Genomic DNA, 20137 nt, shown 5'->3' with positions numbered 1-20137 from the left:
TAGAAAAGATCGGAAAATACAAAATAAAGAAAAAATGAGGATGTCATAGTATATAGTTCCACGTAAATGTGAATCCCAACTCAGTACAATATATTATTGGTCAGCTTTTGGTCACTATGACAAATCCTGAGATCATCAGCTTTTAGAGAGAAAAGGTTTAAAGCCAGGTGAGGTGGCACATGCCTATAATTCCAGCATTCAGGAGGCTGAGCCAGGAGAATTGCTGTGAATTCAAGACTAGCCTGAACTATGCAGCAAGACCATGCTCAAAGAAAAACAAAAGAAAAGATTTAGCTGGGTGCTGGTGGCATATATTTGTAATCCCAGCTACTCGGGAGGGTGAGGCAGGAGGATCACAAGTTTGAGCCCTGTATGGGCAACTCAGCAAGACCCTGTCTCAAAAAATAAAAAGGGCTAGTGATATAGCTTAGTGGTAGAGTACCCTCTGGACCCAGTCTCTATCACCAAAGAGAGACAGAGGTGGGGGGCTGGGGGGAAGGAAGGAAGGAAGGAAGGAAGGAAGGAAGGAAAGAAGGAAAAGAAAGAAAAAGAGAAGAAAGAAAGAAAAAAAACAGGAAGGAAAAAAGGAAGGAGGGGTTTATATTGGCTCACAGTTTTACACGTTTCAGTCTGTGATCACTTGCCTACTGCTTTGGGCCCATGGTGGCACATAATGGCAGGAGTGTGTGGTGGAGGAAAAGTGCTCACCGCTTGGCTGGGAAACAGAAGAGATTCAAACTGTAGCAATTATTGAGTAAAAAAGTGAGATTTAAGACATTTTATACTTGAGATCATTTCTGTTAAATGTGTTGATAAATATTTGTATTTTTAGTCTTTACTGAAGTATGAAAGTGGTCATCTAATAAGGGAAGATTGAGTATTTTGCTTTTTTCCTTTCACATGTTTGTATTTTCCACTTTGTCTGCAAACAATTATGTATTGCCCTTAAAATTGTATTTTTAAATTTTAAAAAATGAATTAAAAAAATCTCTACCTAACTTTGGTTGCTAAGGTTGTATTCAAATGGAATAAGGTAGAGATATGGAAGTTCTTTGAAAACTGTAACCTGAGGGATAATCACTATTATCATATTGTTATTCCTGCTGTGGTTTGAGGGATGCTTATAGTACGTGAGCTCAATATTTCTTTAGGCATTTCATGTTTGCACCTAAGCTTGGCTCCCTGATTCTTGAGGCTGGAGTGTTAGCTTCTGACTTCCCTGACGTTGTTTACCTAGACTAAATATGTGAGATCCAGACCAGCACTGAAGGCTGTATGGCCTTGTCAGACTTTGCATTCTTCCCTTTTCAGGTGACAAGTCAGCAGCAGGAGATGGCTGCCTTGGACAGGCAGCTAGGGCACAAAAAAGAGGAGCTGCATCTACTCCAAGAAAGCATGGCCCAGGCAAAAGCTGACCTTCAGGAAGCTCTGCAGTTGGGAGAAACAGAAGTAGCTGAGAAATGCAGTCACATTAGGGTATGTGTCTCAGTAGGTTGTCTTTTTTTTTTTTGGTACCGGGAATCGAACTCGGGTCCTTGCGCTTGCAAGGCAGGCGGTGGAACCAGTGAGCTAAATCTCTGGCCCAATAGGTTGTCTTAAGACAATGCTTAAGGACAGTGCTGTACTATATTGCCTTCTCTGGTTGCCATTTGATGTTATGTGGCTGTGCTGTCTGCTGCTTTTTTTTTTTTTTAAATTATTGGAACAAAATTGTATTTTAGAAGAACTCACTACATAAGGTGACAGAATTCCAAAATCAAATTACATGAAAATATACACCGCAATTTCTTTGTACAATAGGTGAGGAAAAATCTGCAGTGTAGAAGAATAGAGGCAAAGAAATATGAAGGACTAAGAAGGGTGTGAGGGCAAATGGCATTTTTAATAGCAAACCCAGAAGTAAAAAACCAGTAGCTATGCATGCTTTATTTATCCACCCTTAATATTGGACAATTGAGGGCAAAAATAAAACCAAACAAGAATTTGGTATTGTTTGGTGTAAATTTCAGTAAGCTGAATTTAGAACCAACAGTTTTTTTTTCAGTTCTCGGGATAATGACTGGGATCAAGAGCTCTCAGTGATGACTGGGATCAAGAGCTCTCAATGGCCAAAAAATGTTATTGCTACATCCAATCCAAGGGTGCAACTAGAATACAAAAAGGGCAAAGCACCTAGTGATGACCACTCCTCTGGCATCATCATTAAAAATCAAGTAACTCCTCATTAACTATTTCAGTATTTGAACTAAATGACTTAAGAACTTTCTGGCAGATAGAAGAGACAAAAGCAAAAGGGAGTGTGTCAAAACAAAGAAGATAGAAAAGTTTTGTAAAGTGAAAGGAGTTTAATGAAGCCTTAATGGTTCAAAGGAAATTAAATGGAAACTTTTAATCCTAATTGCTTTTCATCTAACATGCTTTAAGGAGTCTTTTAAAACTGATAAACAATGAATGAGGAAAGAAAACCTGCTAAAATCTTTTAGAATTTACACGATTCTTATTCTACTACAAGAAAGCATTATTTTACAAGGTGTGTATGTGGATGTACATGAACAGTATATATATTATCTGGATCATGTTGTGCTATGTACAGGTCTTTACAATTCTTCCTGAAGGTTAAAACAGTTCATTAGAATTCAAAATGTGTAATCATCTGAAAGTTGGCACTTCTTAGGCTCTTGTCAGCATTGATGACTGGCATGTTTTATTGCAGCCCAGTTCCAGCCAGTGTTTGCCAACTTGTTACAACAGAAGTCCAGCAATAGGTGGGTAGAGTGCAGGAAAACAGTGCCATGTTTCTCAATTGGAGACCCTGAAATAAGTGAAATTTCTAGCTGCTTAATAAATGTCACTCAAAAGCAGTTTCTTGGCTTTTTCTTACACAGCAGGCAACTTTCCTTTTAAATTCTCCATTTCTGTCTTCCCTCCATTCTTTTGCAGCATCCACATTAGCAGGTGAGTCACCATTAGGGTCCACCAGCATTGAAATGACACTAATCATGATGGTTTCCACAGTGTGGATAGGGAGCCAGTGTTCCTCTGGTTTTTCATAACCATACTTATCCTCACCAGGTTCATGAAGAATAGAAATGCAAACATCACCATTTTTATCAACATTGGGGTGCCAGATTTCTGTAATGAATTTCACTTTAGGAGGCTGGAGGGGATAATCTTTTGGGAAAGTGAGATGAGCCTTAAAAACACCACCTTCATAAAGTGTATCAGGAGGACCAATAATAAGGACTTCCCACCAGTAGAGATCATTGTCATCTATTAAACCTGCTGAAAAGCCTTCCACTGGATTTTTGTTGAGTTAGTTTTTGTAGAGATTTCAGTCCATAATCAGCTGGCTCCAAGGCAGAGTGGCACATGGCAGAGGTTCAACAGTTCATGGTGGTGAAAGACAATAAATCTGTCTGCTGCTTTTTCGTGGAGCCCCCCTCATACTTTCCTGGATATACCCAAGGTTTTCCTGCCTCTTGCCCTTTTTTTAATTCTATTTCCTCTCCAAAAAGTCCCTTTTGCCTCTGTCACTAGCCAGATCACTAGCCTACTTTTCATGGCCTAGCTATTTGCCACCTTCTCTAAGAGGACTTCTCTTTTTCATTTGCTATCCTAGCGTTAGTGGCACTCTGTATGTTTCCTAGAGCATCTTAGCTTTCATAACTATGTTCATTTTCCCTGCTTTGCCTCTGCTTGGGGTATTAAGCCCCTTGAGGGCAAGTACCATGTCTCAACCAGCCTTTTTTCTCTATAACACATTGCTCTGCAAATAGTAAATGTTGGGTCTACCAACATTTACCCTGAGTACCAGAGATCAAACTCAGGGCCTTGTGCTTGCGAGGCAGGCGTGGGGCCACTTAGCTAAATCCCCGGCCCTATTGGGTATACATTTAAATGAAGACTGTGTTGGGGCTGGGGATTTAGCTCAGTGATTCCGCCGCCTGCCTTGCAAGCGGAAGGATCTGAGTTCGATCCCCAGTACCAAAAAAAAAAAGACTGTTATTGCTTCTTTTATACAGAAATATGTGTATACAAAATATAACCCTGTTCTTGTAAAAAAGCAAGAATCAGCTTGTTACTCATTAGAAGTTTTATGAAGTAAAGCAATAACAATTGATTTTAAAGGAATTTCCATTCATAATTTCATAAGGGGGAATACCTTTTTCTTTTTTAAACACAGGAAGTAAAATCAGTTCTTGAAGAACTGAGTTTTCAGAAAGGAGAACTGAATGTCCACATTAGTGAAAAGAAAACTCAGCTTGCACTTATAAAGCAGGAAATTGAGAAAGAGGATGAAAATCTTCAGGTAGTTTTAAGGCAGATGTCTAAACATAAAACTGGTAAGTTTAAAGAAAAACAATCATATAAAGTTTGGATTGAAAATGTATGTATTGCAGGTTATAGAAAAATGGAAATGACCAGGTAAAGTTCTTTTAAGGTTTAATCTTACTGCCACTAGGCAAAGAAAAGCACATTGTAAAAGGAATGTATTACTTTCTCCTATTGAATTTAATAAAGTTTATTTAGAAGCAAAATAATCATATTCATGGCTAACCAGAGTATACTGATGGAAGGATACATATATGCTAAGCATTGAAGTGCAAACTGAAACACTAACCCCGGGTTTACAACCCTTAAAATTCACATCTGTTGAACCAGTGAGCCCACTTTTACCCATCAAGAAAGGATGAACCTTTATGTGCATCACAGCAGTATTTATGATAAAATTTGGAAGGAAATTACCAAAATAAAAGCTGCATTTTTAATACTTAATGACACACAAAAATGCTCGTGAGAAGAGTGAAAAAATGGATAAAAACCAAATATGGAGTATAGCCCAGTTTAGAAAAGTATGTATGTATGTTTGTGTGTACATTCCTCAAGGAAATACTTCAAGTATTAAAGTCATCATCTTTACCTGTTGGAGTAATGATATATTTTCATTCTTTTTTTTAAAATTTTCATTCTTTCTCTTACACTATTTTTAAATTTTCTAAATGTTCTACAGTGAGCAAATATTCTTATAATTCAAAGAATTAATATTTAAATATCTGTATTTCAAAAGCCAAAAATACTGTTATATAAATCTCATTCTACATTTTAAAGATTTTCCTATTTTGATTAATTTTTATCTATATAAAATATGCTTATTTGATTCTTTTATGTGGAGGTAGATGTTTTTGAACTTGATCTTCACTAAATGTTTTTGTTAAAATGTTTTTAACAAATTAACAGTACTTTTAGAAAAGCTTTTTCATTAAACTTATTATTAGCACCATTTATTTAGACCAACACAATTTTTTAAATTGTCTGTTGTTTCTTCTCAGTCAATAGTATTTGTTTCATTTTATAAATGTTTCATTTAATAGCATGGACTATACTTTGTTTCTGTCTCTTAGAATTAAAGAACATTCTAGACATGTTGCAACTTGAGAATAACGAGCTGCAAGATTTGAAGCTACAACATGACCAGAAGGTGTCTGAGTTGGAGAAGACTCAAACTGAAGTGCTTGAGGTAACAAAGAGAGCCCCTGTACTCTTAGCAACCTGCAGTCTTTTCTCTTTTAGCATATTTGAGCTCTCTTTTATCTGATTTAGGAGAAGCTGGAGTTAGAGAATTTGCAGCAGACAACCCAGCAACAGAGAGGTGAAATAGAATGGCAGAAGCAGTTGCTGGAGAGACACAAACGGGAAATAGAGCGAATGACTGCTGAGATGCAAGCATTGCAGTCATGTGTTGAGTGTTTGAGCAAAGAAAAGGAAGATCTCCAAGAGAAATGTGACAGTTGGGAAGAGAAGTTGTCACAGACCAAATGGTGAGAGCAAAAGCAAACAAGCTCGGAGAAGCAGTTTAAAAATTAGAACATAGAGAAAAGAGGGAAAATTACTCTGCAAACTTGCTCTTGTAATACAATTCTTCAGTAGCATTTATTGTGACTTTCCTTTTATCCACCCCCTCAAATAATCTGTTGTGGCTTTTTAAGTGAAGTAATAGCACGGTGGAAATAAAGGGAGAGATATACCTTGTTCATGGGTAGGAAGACAGTATTATTAAGATTTCATTCTCAAAATAATCTATAGATTCAAAATGATTGCAATCAAAATCCCGGTAGGCTTTTTTTTTTAGAAACTGACAAGTTAGTTCTAAGGTTTATGTGGAAATGCAAAGGACCTAGAAGAGATTCTTACAGTCTTTTAGATACAACACCAAAACAACTTTAAAAAAGAAAAACAAAAATTTAGGGCTAACACTTCCTGATTTCAAGACTTTCTGTAAAGCCGAGTGTGATGGTGCACACCTGTAATCCCAGCCCTTCGGAGGCTGAGGCGGGAGGATTTTTGTGAGTTCAAGGCCAGCCTGAACTACATAGTGGGACCTTGTCTCAAAGGAAAAAAAAAAGACTTTCTATAAAGTTACGTTAATGAAAACACTGTGGTATCAGTAAAAAGTAGACAAATAGATTGATTAATGGGCCAGAATAAAAGTCCAGAAATAAACTCACATATGTGAACAACTGCTTTTGACAAAGATACAAAGCCATCTTTTCAATAGAGAAGAGATAGTCTCTTCCCAAAATGTTGCTAAAACAACTGGACATCCACAATGTAAAAAATGAACCTTAATCCATACTTCACACTGTATACGAATACTAAGTCAAAATGGACCGAAAGCATAAATGTAAAACCTAAACATGAAATTTCTAGGACAAAACTTTTATGACCTTGGGTTATGCAAAAATTTCTTAGGTATGATATCAAAAGTATGATCCATAAAAAAATTAGATAAAATTGGATTTGATCAAAATTTAAAACATCTGTTCTTCAGAAAATACTATTAAGACAATGAAAAGATATGACACTAAGTTGGGAACAAAATCTTTACAACGGTGTATCTTCCACAGAACTTATATCCAGAATATATGTGTGTGTGTGTGTGTGTGTGTATTCTCAAAACTGAATAATGAAAAAACAACCCAGTTTTTCAAATGGGCAAAAAATTTGAACAGATGTTTTACTCTAGAAGAAATAGTAAATAAGTACATGAAAAGATGTTCAATATTGTTAGTAATTAAGGAAATACAAATTAAAACCACAACAAAATAAATGTCCATTACACACTTTTTAGAATGACCATACGAAATGTTAACAAAATACTTTCCATATAGAATTTATGAGAATGTAAAACGCTATGACCACTTTGGAAAACAGTTTGGCAGTTACTTAAAAAACAGACAAACAAACCAGATTTGGACATTTCCATTCCTAGGTATTTACTCAAGAGAATGAACGCATATTTGTACACAGAGTATACACAAATTTCATAGCACTTTTAAGTGATTTCCCAAATGTCCATAAGTTACCTATAAATGAATAAATACTGGTATCTGTACCATGGGATACTATGCAGCAACAAAAAAGGAATGAAGTATTGATATATACAAGGATCAATCTCATGGTGCTTGTGTTGAGTGAAGGAGCCAGGCAAAAACCAGGCCCCATGTGTTCATGCATCTCTGATGTGGGTAAATCCTGCTGTTCATGCAGTTGCGTTTCCTGCTTTTTCACTTATCACAAGTCAGCAATCCATTTTTATCACTCAGATTTTTAGAATTCTGAATGTTCTTCATGTCTTTACTGATGATTTTTATAAAACTTCAGTTTAGTGAATCCCTTTTGGATTTTTTTTTTAAATCTATCTTTTAGAAAGCTGGTAAGATTTCTTTTGAATATGAGTTTCAGGTTCTTATATACTAAGAATTGTAATCATTCAAACTTCCCATAACTGCATATTGTGAAAATCATATCTTGCATGTGCTTAAATATTTTATATTTGATAATCTGATTTATTCTGTGTGGTAGGGTTTTAGTAGCTACAGAAGAAAATAGCAAAATGGAGCAATCAAACTTAGAAAAGTTGGAATTGAGTGTCAAGCAGCTGCAGCAGGAGCTAGAACAACTGAACAGAGACAAGCTCTCACTGCGTAACGACATTTCAGCCATGCAACAGCAGCTACATGGTATGGGTAGCAGAACTGGAAAAATGTGACTTATTTTCCCTTTGTTACCTTCTTTGTTTGAATGTTTTTATTACAGAATTCATGCAAGTGATCATGGGGTTTCTTTCTGAAATTAGATTGTAGTGGCTGCAGGATGTAGCCCCAGTGGTAGAGCACTTGTCTGGCATGTAGGAGAACTGGGTTTACTTCCCAGCAATGCAAAAACAAATTAGACTGTAATAATGGTTGCACAACTCTGAATATACTAAAACTCTTTGAGTTGTACACTCAAAGGACATAAATGATTATGTGAATTTTATCTCAATTTAAAAAATGAATTCATATCCTTAGAGAACAGTTTAAAAACAGCAAAAAAAAAAAAAATGAAACAAAAATTACTGTTGGGCTGGGGATTTAGCTCAGTGGTGCCACCGCCTGCCTTGAAAACGCAAGGTCCCGAGTTCGATCCCTGATACCAAAAAAAAAAAAAATTACTGTTGACCTCACCACTCAGAGATACTTCCTATTAACAATTTAACTACCCTTCCATATTTTTCCAAGAGTGTGTGTGTGTGTGTGTGTGTGTGTGTGTGTGTGTGTGTGTAGAGGGGGAGATTACCAAACCTTTGTAAATATTCATGATTTATTTAGGAAAAGTTGCTGTTAATATACGTATTGAGCCTTTACTGTGGCCTACACATACTGCATTTTTTTCATTTAATTCTTGTAACGTTTTTATGAGATAGAGACTTATTTTATTCATCTACAGATAAGGAATCTGGAGCTTAGTTTTCTTATGATTTTTCTCAAGGTTACAACTAGTAGTTGCCATTTCTACCAGCAATATAGAAGGTACCTATTTTTTTTTTTTTTTTTTTTTTGGTACCGGGGATCGAACTTGGGTCCTTGTGCTTGCGCAGCAGGCGGCGAAACAGCTGAGCTAAATCCTCGGCCCTGAAGGTACCTATTTTTAAACTGTGTATCTTACCAAAATTATTAGCTGCAAATTTTTTATTAAACGGTTTTAAATACAAAGTCTTTAAAAACCTGGGCTCCAAGCTCAAATCTGGATTATGCATGTAACTCTTTTGGCCTTTAATAAAATATGTGGCACCATCATTCATTTAAACAAAACAAGTTTAAATTCACTTTTTCTGTATCATTTGGGGAGTGTGGAAATCTGGGATGTATACATACATATTTTTATTTTATGAAAATTATGTTTCCATAGAAAAACAAGAAGCAGTAAACTCACTACAGAAGGAACTAGTTAATGTCCAGGACCATTTGAACCTAGCAAAACAGGTAAGGTTAAGAAGTGTAATCTTAATATCCTAAAGGCATGTAGATAGTTGTTTGACATAATGAAAAAAGTCAAGAAAGCTGGTTCCTTTTCACACCAGCAGATCCCCATAGGGACAGCAAATAATTTTGGTGCAGACCAATGGTTTTCTAATTTTTTTAGCCCTAGAACTCTTGATTAAAACAGTTTTAATCAAAGTAAAATAACTACCAGTAAAATTACTAGTAAGTAAGATGGTGGCCAGACCAGAGCCGAGCACAGTTCCTTAGCAACCCCTGTGGCATTTGGGACCAGAGACACCACCTCTTCTCCAGGGGACAGGTGGGGCCTCCAGTCTAGGCTTAGATTTGATTACTCATTACTCAGAGTTGCAGAGTCAAATGTTGAGTAGAGCAGATCTTTGACCTTTGTACTTCTGATGATCTTCCTAAAGGTAATTCAGCGTTGTCCAGTGAGAATAGTGCTACAATTTGAATTTCAAAGAGCATCAGGCAGATTCTAGGCCTGTTTCTACTACCTACGTTAGAAGTTAAATTAAACATCTGAATTATCTTCCTTGTACCTTTAAGATTCTGTTTCTAAGACATAAAAATAACTTAAAATTAGGGCCAGGGATTTAGCTCAGTGGTGCCACTGCCTGCTTCGAAAACGCAGGGTCCCAAGTTCCATCCCCAGTACCAAAACCAAAAAAACAAAAAACAAAAAAACTTAAAATCAGGCTGGAGATTTAGTTCAGTGGCACCACACCTGCCTTGCAAGTGCAAGATCCTGAGTTCGATCCATGGTACTGGGAAAAAAAAAAAAAGTAAAATCAAAGTAGTCTTCTAAAAATTGTACTGAGGTTCTTAGGAATATTTTCTGTGTTAGAAAATGGTTAAATCTTTCAAAAATGGTTAATTTGTGTTTCTTAAAGAGGTATTTATTATTTTCTGACTTTTGAACCTGTATGAATATTTCAAATAATAACAAAATGATGTTAGGTTTATTTTCAATAAGAAATAAGCCTTGTTTATAGTTTTTCTTAATTTTCTTATGGATCATTTGAGGTGAATGTTGTGTATTCCCAGTGACAAGGCAGCTAAAATGGAGAGAAACTGAGTCTTTTGCTGAGGTTTTGCCATCTTATTTTACTGGCTTAAAGAGAAAAGCCAATAATTGAGTCTGGACCTTTCTGTAAGTTTGTTGAGATGATAAAGGATATGAAACTTTTATGCTTTTCATTTTGTCAGACGTAGTAGGTGCTAGATTGGCACTGGTCCGCCCTAGCAAAGGTGGCCATCTGAATAATTTCAATTTGTTCTTTCCCCTAAAGGACATGCTTCACACCAGCAAGTGCCAGGATGTACTGCGTAGTGAGCAGAGCAGACTCCAGAAGAACATCAGTGAATGGACAGAGAAGTTTGAGGACTGTCAAAAAGAAATGGAAACAAAAAAGCAACAACTTCAAGTGCTTCAGGATGAAATTGAAGAAAACAAGCTCAAACTAGACCAGCAGGAAATGGTACTACACATTTTTGATTGAAAGGAGCTATTCTGTTACTTGTGTGAGCTTTTTCCCTGTGGCAAAAAGCTGCTGAGAAATATGCCTCATAAGACCATGTCTTTTAACTGCATGTGTAACCAGGGCTGGTTTTTATACCAGCAGTGGGACTCTTTTGGGATTAATATAAATTAGGAGCTGTTAAAGTCATAGGACGCAGGTTTTGTAAAGAAACTTAGTGGCCACATGCCATTAACTGCTTGCATCCTCTCTTCCTGTGCTGGCCAGGTGGCTTCCCAGCCCCTGCTTGACCACCTCTGCAGAGGATCTCTCTTTCTCTCCCTTGTCCCTTCTCCCCTCTCGCCTTTCCTCTCCCTCTTCTGTTGAACTGGAATCTGTCTCCTGTTCATCTGGCACACCATATTTGTTATTTTATGACCAAGGCTACTCTTTATTAAGAATTTTCAGAGACTCCAGAAAGAGACAGAAAGTGAAGAAAAAAAATTAGAAGCCAGTAAAGTGACACTGAAGGAGGAACAGCACCAGCTGGAAAAAGAGTTAATAGACCAGAAAAGCAAACTGGACCAGGTGCTCACAGAGGTGTTGGTGGCGGAAGAGCGTGTCAGGACTCTGCAGGACGAGGAGAGGTGGGGTGAGAACGTGGAGAAGACGCTCTCCCAAGCTAGTATGTATTCTGAAACATTGGTCTGGGTGGGATTGCTTTGCTGGTTGTCTTGTAAAGTGTAAGGGACGCCCAAGCCCTGGCCCGAGCCCAGGAAGGAAGTGGGAGAAACAAGGGGAGACAGCCTGTGAAAGATGAGACAGGCTCAGGAAGGCAAGAGGGACTTATCTCTTTTTTGGAGAAGAAATTTGATTCTGTGAAGGACCAGTGAGTCTTTTTAGTTTACTGCATTGCCTCCTTTGAGAACATTAACTCAAGAAAGTAGAAGTGCCAGAAAATACTCTAAAGTACATTGTTTATGAGCTTTAATAATAATGATCTATTGTGTCCCAGTGAGTCAAAAAACAATATTAACAATTCTACATCTGTCCCTAGTTGACATAATGAATGATAACAAAATACAGACTTTTGCTTTTGAGTCAGTTTGCTGCCTTTTGAGCCATAGATAAATGAAGTAAACATGAAAATCCAGGGCAAATGATCAGCAATAAATGATTTTTCTTTCTTAGACTTCAGGGGTTCAATAATACACAGAGAATGTTGGGTGTCTGAAAGAGTTACTAGTCCTTTTTCCCTGTGAACTCATGATATATCCAGACCCTCTCACTTCATAGTGAAAATGAAACTGAACAAATATGCTGAGTTCTGACCATGGCAGAGATGTTCAAAAGTACAATCTGGGAAGGGTGCTATTCTAAATAGGGTGATGAGAAAAATCTTTTTTAAATGTCACTTTCATTGTAAGCATTTTTATTGAGTACTCAACTGTGTCCCAAGTGTTTGCATCTGTGATTCCCAAACTGTGCTCCTCATCTGTGAAATAGCTCAAAATCCTGTGCTTTTTCTGCTGCACCACTGGCGTGCTTCCCTTTTATATTAAAATCAAGCCTTATAGGCAACATTCCAGCAGTCTGTTCTATGTTCCCTGCAACTCAGGGTGGGGACTGTATTTGGTCTCACAGACTAAAAGGGAAGATAGTTGCTGTCTGTCGCATGGGACCAGGCCCTCTGGGAACCAGGTACTTCAATGGTTGCTTTAGCTCAGCCTTTGCAGTGGTCACAGTGGGCTTGTCAGACTCGGTAATGCAGGAAAGCACCAGAATGGGTGCTCCCCAATGGGTGTGTATCACCATTTCAGTCTGTCTGCAAGGGAAGTTAAGCTCTGCCCACAACCATCCCAGGGCCTCTGGCCAACCTCACTGAAATGCTGGTTTCAGAACGGCAGCTTTCAGAGCGAGAGCAGCAATTAATGGAAAAGTCAAGTGAGCTGCTGGCTCTCCAGAAAGAGACAGACTCTATGAGGGAAAACTTCAGCCTCCTGCGGAACCAGTTCTTGACTGAAAGAAAGAAAGCTGAGAAGCAGGTGGCCAGCCTGAAGGATGCACTGAAGATCCAGCGGAGCCAGCTGGAGAAAAACCTGCTTGTGAGTACCAGCTGCACTAGCAGTTTCTGAGGAAATGATACATTTAAAATTTTAAACTGCAAAACCACCTCATTGTAAAGTCAGATCACCCATCATCAGCCTGTCTCCTAACCCACCTGTTGGTGATGGTGTATTTCTGCATAATTTGTTCCCAAAGCCCACAGTAAGTTTTGCCTGAGACCTGGCTGTAGACCCAGAGGTGCTCTGGCTGCTGGCTGGGCAATGTCCTGACAACACACAGAGCAGAGAGCGAGTGCTGCTCCCTGAGCTTCCACTGTGCCCCATTGCAGGTGCAGAGGTGTTGGAGAGAGTGGTAGACATCTTCCCACAGCCACAGGCAGTGTTCTCAAGTTTTCTCATCCTGGGCTTTTCAGTCAGCATTGGCTTTAATCATTGTCCTAAAACCAGAAAGCTAAGGGTACCATCCTTTTAATCGGAAATAAACTGGGGAGATGATAATCAGCGCATTTATGGCTGTATGGCCCTTATGCGGGGAGATAGGTGAGCAGTGGGCTGGCTTAGGGGGTAGGTTCTGCCAGCGCTCTCTGGAGGGATTAATGGAGCCTTGTTGTGTAAAAGGCACTTGTAAACTACATGTGTTTCTGCAACTAGTGATAGAGAAAATGAGTGTGAAGATAAAATACAGATGTCCAAAAAATCCTCCAAATAATTCTATAATGATGAATATTATTATTCCCATTTTATGGACAATTAATGTAGGCTCAGAAAGGGAAAGTAAGTTATTTTCAGAGGTAATGCTCCAGATTTAGGATGCAGACTTTGGTCTGACAGAATCTGGCATGTATATATTCCCAGCTGCAGTACCTGCTCCCAAAGGGCAGATAGATTTACCCCCAACTTTATAGCTAGAGAAGCGAAGGCCCAGGCAGGAAATGAAGTTACAGAGCTAGGAAGTATGTAATTCAGCAACAGTCTCTACCTGTTAGACAAGAGAGTCATTTTCCTCTTCTGTGCTAGGAGCAAAAACAGGAGAACAGCTGCATGCAGAAGGAAATGGCAACAATTGAACTGGTAGCCCACGACAACCATGAGCGGGCCAGGCGCCTGATGAAGGAGCTCAACCAGATGCAGCAGGAGTACCTGGAGCTCAAGAAACAGGTGTGTGTTGGGAGCCCCACCTGGCCAGCCTAGGGCAAGAGTGGTCAGTGAACACTCATCCCCCCAGGGCTCAGGCAGGTTATATTATTTTTAGATATCCTTTAGGAGGAATGTTTCTTTATGGAAATGGTGAAAAAGCTGATTATATAAGAATGTTCATCAATGCTGGGTGTAGTGGTGCACGCAACATATCAATTTATAGGAAGATCCTGTTTCAAAATAAAAAAGGGCTATAGATGTAGCTGTGTGCAGTTCCTAGGTTCAATCCCCAATACCAGAAAGAAATCGTGGTGAGAGAACTATGTTAAAATGTTAGGTTTTATGTCAGAAACAGGTCTATAGGAGCCAAACCTCTAGGCAAGGAAAAAAATGGTCCTGGGGAAAACTTTGATATCATGTAGTGTAACCTGGAAGAGAGCATAGGAGCTGTTCATGCTCAGTCTCTAGCCCAGGGTGCTGCTGGTGTCCTTTCACCAGTGTTGGCATCTGGACCGTCCCTGCACTCCAGGGGACCTGCCATGGCCACTGGGTCGGCCTTGCTAGACTTCGTTCCCTGGACCACCCCTTGTGGCCATTCAGTTTCATTTGTGCTCTCACACACCCTCACCCTGTGAGTCAAGAAAACAATGTCTTTTTAAAGTTATTTAGGGCCGGGGATTTAACTCAGTAGTCTTAAACCCAGCTTGTGACACTTCAGCAAGCCTCTAGACTGCCCAGGCCACCAGATTGTTCTCTATCAAATGAAAGCATCTGACCAGTCCCTTTCAGCATTCACATTTATAATCCAGATCACTGATGACTTTTGTGTCAGTACATGGTCCTTTTCTTATTTGGGGTTTCATCTGATAGCTGCCAGCTAGGAACCACTAAGGTGCTTCATAGAAATTCTGAGCTCGTACTTCTAAGCAGAAGATAACACTTCCATGTCCAAGTGAGATAACAGAAGATGAAAACTTACCTAACTTGCCCTAAGTCAGTGGTGAACCTATGGCACGAGAGTTGCAGCAGCTGTTTCATTGAAAGCTCTAAAAGGTTTGCCGTCACGGCATTAGGTCATACTGGTAATGTATACTAGAATTGAGAGTGGAACTCATTGAACAGCTCACTTTTAAGTTAAGTTCCAAACCTTAACTAATGGTGTTTGACACCAACTTACTATTTAGATGGCAAACCAAAAAGATCTGGAAAGAAGACAAATGGAAATCAGTGATGCAATGAGGACACTTAAGTGTGAGGTTAAAGATGAAATCAGAACCAGCCTGAAGAATCTCAACCAGTTTCTTCCAGAACCACCAGTAGATCTAGCAGTTGTTTTGGAAAGAAATGAAAACCTGGAAGAATTGGAAAGCTTGAAAGAGAACTTTCCATTCACAGTGAATGACAGACCTTTTGAAGAAAAACTTAACTTTTCCCAAGTTCGTATGATGGTAAGGGTTTGTCCTGCTATTCCCTGGGGTTCATAAAAGGATACTTTGGTACTCACTTCCCGGAGTTAAGCTAAAAACAGATTTAGGGGGTGCCAGGGCAAGAGGCGGGGGGAGGCTGGTTGGTTCCCACTGATGGTACTTGGTGACTTATTGATGTCTCCCTTTTCTTTCTGTAAAAGGATGAGCACTGGCGTGGAGAAGCACTGCGAGAGAAACTGCGGCACCGTGAAGATCAACTCAAGGTTGCCCTTTAAAAAAAAAACCAGAATGAGCTACTTGGCACTTTGAAGAGAATGCGGAAATTTCTTAATTCAAGTCTGCTTTCATACCCTCTCTGTTGCAACAGTTTTATAGATTACATGACGGAAGCTCAAAGAGGAATGGCAGTCAGTGTTCAAAATCACAGATTCTAGCGTTAAGAGTGTAGCTCCATGGTAGAGTACTTGGACTTTGGCTTTGATCCCCACCACCACACACACACACACACACACGCACGCACGCACGCACGCACACAAATTCTAGTGTTAAGTCCAGCGTTCTTTAGTGATGCTGCTTTGTACCTCAACTAAAACTAACAGGACTTAAGTACTTGGGACAGGAACATCATAAATCAGTGGTTGGGGGAAAGATCAGGAATACTAGCAAAGTAGGCTTGAGCATCAGGTAAAGAATTCTTTGGCTCAGAACACATCAAATTTGAAGCCCCTGTAAGACATCCAGGAAAGATCAATCTATAGGCAGCTGAAAATAGGAGTCTAGAATTTAGGAATGGGTGTGGACCTAAAGATTGGGGGTTAAGAGAGTAGGTGGGAATTGAATTGTGTGAGGGAGGGAGAATGAGAAAAGACATGCTTCACCTTTGGGGGGTGGCTTCTTAGGGGACGCAGAAATCCTAAACATTGTTACAGTAGGAAGAATGGGCCTGAGTACAAGGCCCAGTTAAGGACAACACAAATGATAAAAGCTTATACACACGAAGAGTATCTGTCCTCTAGTACCTCTAGCACCTCCCTCTTTTTTTTTAAGGACTCAAGCATTTTCAGCAGTCTTCCTTAATTTGAGTCATATTAGCCCATCAAATGTTAAATATGAAGAAGCTGGTTAATGGTTCTGGTACATTGATTCTGATTAAAACTTTAGTTACTAACTTTAGTTAGTTTTTCAGGCCCAACTTCGACATTGTATGTCCAAGCAAGCAGAAATGTTAATCAAAGGAAAGCGGCAGACAGAAGGCACTTTACACAATTTGAGGAGACAAGTGGATACTTTAGGGGAATTGGTCACCAGCACCTCTCTAGATTCAACGTCATCAGCTAGTCTGTCTCAGCTGGAGCCTTCCCTTGGAGAGGACTCTCAACTTGGACCAAGTCAGGTAAGAGGAAACCCTTCAAGAGTTTAAAATGTACATGGAGGTAGCCGGGCATTTAGCTCAGTGGTTTTGCCCCCTGCTGCACAAGCGCAAGGACCGGAGTTCGATCCCAGGTACCAAAAAAATAAATAAATAAACCAAATGTATTTTGGGGATTTAGCTCAGTGGTTTCGCCGCTTGCTATGCAAGTGCAAGGACCCGAGTTCAATCCCCAGTACCAAAAAATAAAAAATAAAAATAAAGCATTAAAAAAAAAAAGTTATATGGAGGGCTGGCTCAGTGGTGCCACTGCCTGCCTGGCAAGCACAAGGTCCTGAGTTCAATCCCTGGTACCAATAAAAAAAAAAAAGTTCTATGGGAAGTATTTAAAAGCAGGGTTTATAATCTAGGCAAGACTATATGCCACCTTCAACTTTGGAACACTTGTCTTAGCAAAGACTTTTTGTGGTCTCTGGGAAAACTGAAATCACCTGGCTCATAGATGTAGAAAAAGGAAAAGCTGGGCCAGGGATTTAGCTCAGTGGTTCCACCGCCTGCCTCATAAGTGCAAGGTCCTGAGTTCGATCTCCAGTACCCCCCCCAAAAAAGAAAAGGGAAAACCTCAGATGGCTTAGGAAGTAGGCTAAAACTGGAGATTTGGGGATCCAGTTGTCAGAGCATAGTTAATTCTGTGTCATGTCCTCCACTTCTAGATATCTTTATTTTCTACTTGGTCAATATAAAGGCTTAGTCCTGTGAGATCCGTTTGAGTCCTGTAGTCTTGCTGTCTTGGGGAAAGATGACTGACAATTCCTGTTATTTTGCAGCAAAAAGTTTCAATGCATGTCTCTTAATCCAGAGTCTATAAAAAATGCACTTTTGCAAAGCAGGAACATGATACACTATGGAACTGGAACAATACTAACAATATTAATAGCTTCCATTTTTGAGTGTCTACTGTGTGTGCATAAACACTTTACATGTTACATTCCATTTTATACGTATATCCTGGAAAGTTCAAATTACTCCTGTATATAAGTCAAATGTATGAAATGGTTAAGTGACTTGGTCACACACATAGCACAGGATAAATCCAGGACTTAGAAGTTGAGCCACAAGGAACATTCAAGGTTAACTGTCTCTTTAATATAGGTTCAAGGTGGGGGGCAAGTGACTTGCATAGGTCACACAGCGACAGCAGCACAGCCAAGACTGAATATGATTACCCTCACACCCTGAGCTTCAGGAAGTGTGTGTGAGAGCACCAGCCACTGGGAGCAGGCGGGCTGTGGAGCCAAGACAATGAAGAGCTGTAAGAGCAGAGTATGTGGAGGTTTAGGACCAGGGTTCATTGGTCACCTGATAGAGTTCAGGTGATCCAAAGGCAAAGTAACAAGACACTGGAGGACAGTGGATAGGGGCGAGGTTGTTAGAATTGTTTACAAGTCTGGGATTGTAATCCAGGCCTGAATCAGGTTGGAGCTGGATGCTGTTGAGCCTAACATTTTATTTCCCTTCCTTTCAGAGCTCCTTCCACGTTCTGCAGGGTGCATCAGAACCACCAATCAGTTACTGACACTCATGCCATCAACAGCTTCCTGCTCACAGGGTATGTTAGCGATCGCCACTGGCACTGAGCTAGCTGGAAGAGCTTGAATTCTAAGCCTTGTAAAAATAATTTCTCTCATTTTGTTGTGTTTCATTTTAAAACCATGTTTGGAGCGAGGGATAAGGGTCAGTGGTAGCTAGCTAGCATGTGTAAGGCCCTGGGTTCAACCCCTAGCACCACTGAAGGGAAAAAAAAAAGCAAATATATACCTTAATTTATGTATCAGTGCTGTGTCTTCACTAAGTTTTGTTAAAAGATGTTTTCAGTATTAATTCGTTCTCTACCTTAATGTAGGAAAAGAATGGTTCGCCCAAGATGAGGAATACTGTCTCTTACAATACATCTGAGGAAAAATACCTTTTCTACTACCTTAGTAACTTCCTAATGGGAATGCCATTAGATTTGTAGCAAGATAGTGAATGAAGATGCTGAAAGTCCACAGATGCTCACTGTGTCAGTACCATTAATGCCAAGGTTTTTACAAGTCACTTGTACACATGGAAATAGTTGTACATAATTTAAACCAGGGACCTAGGTGGCCTTTAATATTGGAATTTAATAAAGCCAATGCTGATTCTGACTGCATTATTTGAACCTATATACTGTATTTTCAAAGAAAAAGAATTTCCTTAACTTAAAGCCCTTCATTTATAGTATTATTTTTGTGGTCTACTTAAAATCTATTTTTTGTATGAAAATAAAAGATACAATCAACTTGTCATCTGACTTTATACTTCATAGATCATTCTATAGCAAAGCCACCAAGTCATCTTAATTCCTAGAAAATAACAATCTTGTAGATTTCCTATCTTTACTTAGAGGTTAAAGTAATTTTACTTACCAGTGATCACTTCATGATTCACAAATGTATTTCAGATACTTTGCCTTGGCCAGAAATATTGTGAAAATTAGGAAAACTTAATACTTTGGAGACTGCCCCGTGATAAATTCATATTAAAAATATTCAGACTAGGGCTTGGAGATTTAGCTCAGTGGTTCCGCAGCCTGCCTCACAAGCGCAAGGTCCTGAGTTTGATCCCTGGTATCAAAGGGGAAAAAAAAGTATTCAGACTGCAAATTACTATAATTCATGGCTCAACTCCATGATCTACATTTCTTTCAAAACAGTAATTACTATCCAGTTGTGTGGTAACAGTTATTCCCAAGGAGAAAATATGTAATAGATTCAGTTTAAAAATATTCCCAAGAACTCCTCTTCTAGGCCACTGGACTGCTTTTGAGCCATAGCCAGCGCTGTACGTCACAACACAGGGACATACTACAGTAATCCCTCTCCACTGTTTATGTCACTAAAAAGTTGTTTGGCTAGAACTGAACCGTTAAAATATAGGATAATTATGATAAAGACTGTAGAAGTAGGCTGGGCATGATGGGACACATCTATAATTCCACCACTCGGAGGCTCAGGCAAGAGGATTGCCACAAGTTCAAGGCCAGCCTGGACTACATAGTGAGTTCAAGGCCAGCCTGAACTATAACTATATATATACAGCCTGAACCTGTCTCAAAAAAGCACCCCCCCCCAAATAAAAGACTATAGAAGTGACATGCAATTTATTAACTGGTACAGTATTTCTAGAAGTTACTTCTTTCCAAAACAAAACATGATTTGTCTTTTGTATTCACATTTGCCTTCATTTCACTTTCTCATGTCTTAGCAAAATGCTTAAAGCCCTGGCCTATTCACAATGATGTTCTTAAGGACACAATTTTCCAGGCCCATGC

General features: G+C 39.2%; 1 protein-coding gene and 1 pseudogene across 4 annotated transcripts in view; one reads left to right on the top strand and one right to left on the bottom strand.

Annotated features, from left to right (window-relative positions):
- Positions 1-19110, top strand: part of Cntrl (centriolin) — an 80200-nt gene extending 61090 nt beyond the window's left edge. For all 4 annotated transcript variants that reach the window (XM_087183276.1, XM_087183275.1, XM_004849461.4 and 1 more), the window contains 15 exons: positions 1312-1476; positions 4184-4343; positions 5403-5518; positions 5602-5819; positions 7864-8021; positions 9232-9305; positions 10616-10804; positions 11243-11468; positions 12683-12888; positions 13867-14007; positions 15171-15434; positions 15614-15676; positions 16600-16806; positions 18308-18391; positions 18686-19110. In XM_087183276.1, the coding sequence (XP_087039402.1) occupies positions 1312-1476; positions 4184-4343; positions 5403-5518; positions 5602-5819; positions 7864-8021; positions 9232-9305; positions 10616-10804; positions 11243-11468; positions 12683-12888; positions 13867-14007; positions 15171-15434; positions 15614-15676; positions 16600-16806; positions 18308-18358 (2238 nt within the window). In that variant the 3' untranslated portion in view covers positions 18359-18391; positions 18686-19110. The remainder of the gene's footprint in view (positions 1-1311; positions 1477-4183; positions 4344-5402; positions 5519-5601; positions 5820-7863; positions 8022-9231; positions 9306-10615; positions 10805-11242; positions 11469-12682; positions 12889-13866; positions 14008-15170; positions 15435-15613; positions 15677-16599; positions 16807-18307; positions 18392-18685) is intronic.
- LOC106009752 (ubiquitin-conjugating enzyme E2 G1 pseudogene) lies at positions 2704-3313 on the bottom strand (annotated as a pseudogene).
- Positions 19111-20137: the final 1027 nt, after the last annotated feature.

This window comes from Heterocephalus glaber, unplaced genomic scaffold, assembly GCF_053883595.1.
Source record: "Heterocephalus glaber isolate CG9 unplaced genomic scaffold, H.glaber_assembly_v1.0 deba00001479, whole genome shotgun sequence".
Taxonomy (NCBI): Eukaryota; Metazoa; Chordata; class Mammalia; order Rodentia; family Bathyergidae; genus Heterocephalus; species Heterocephalus glaber.
Note: the sequence above shows the minus strand (reverse complement) of the source record. Positions and strands in the feature narration are given on the sequence as shown.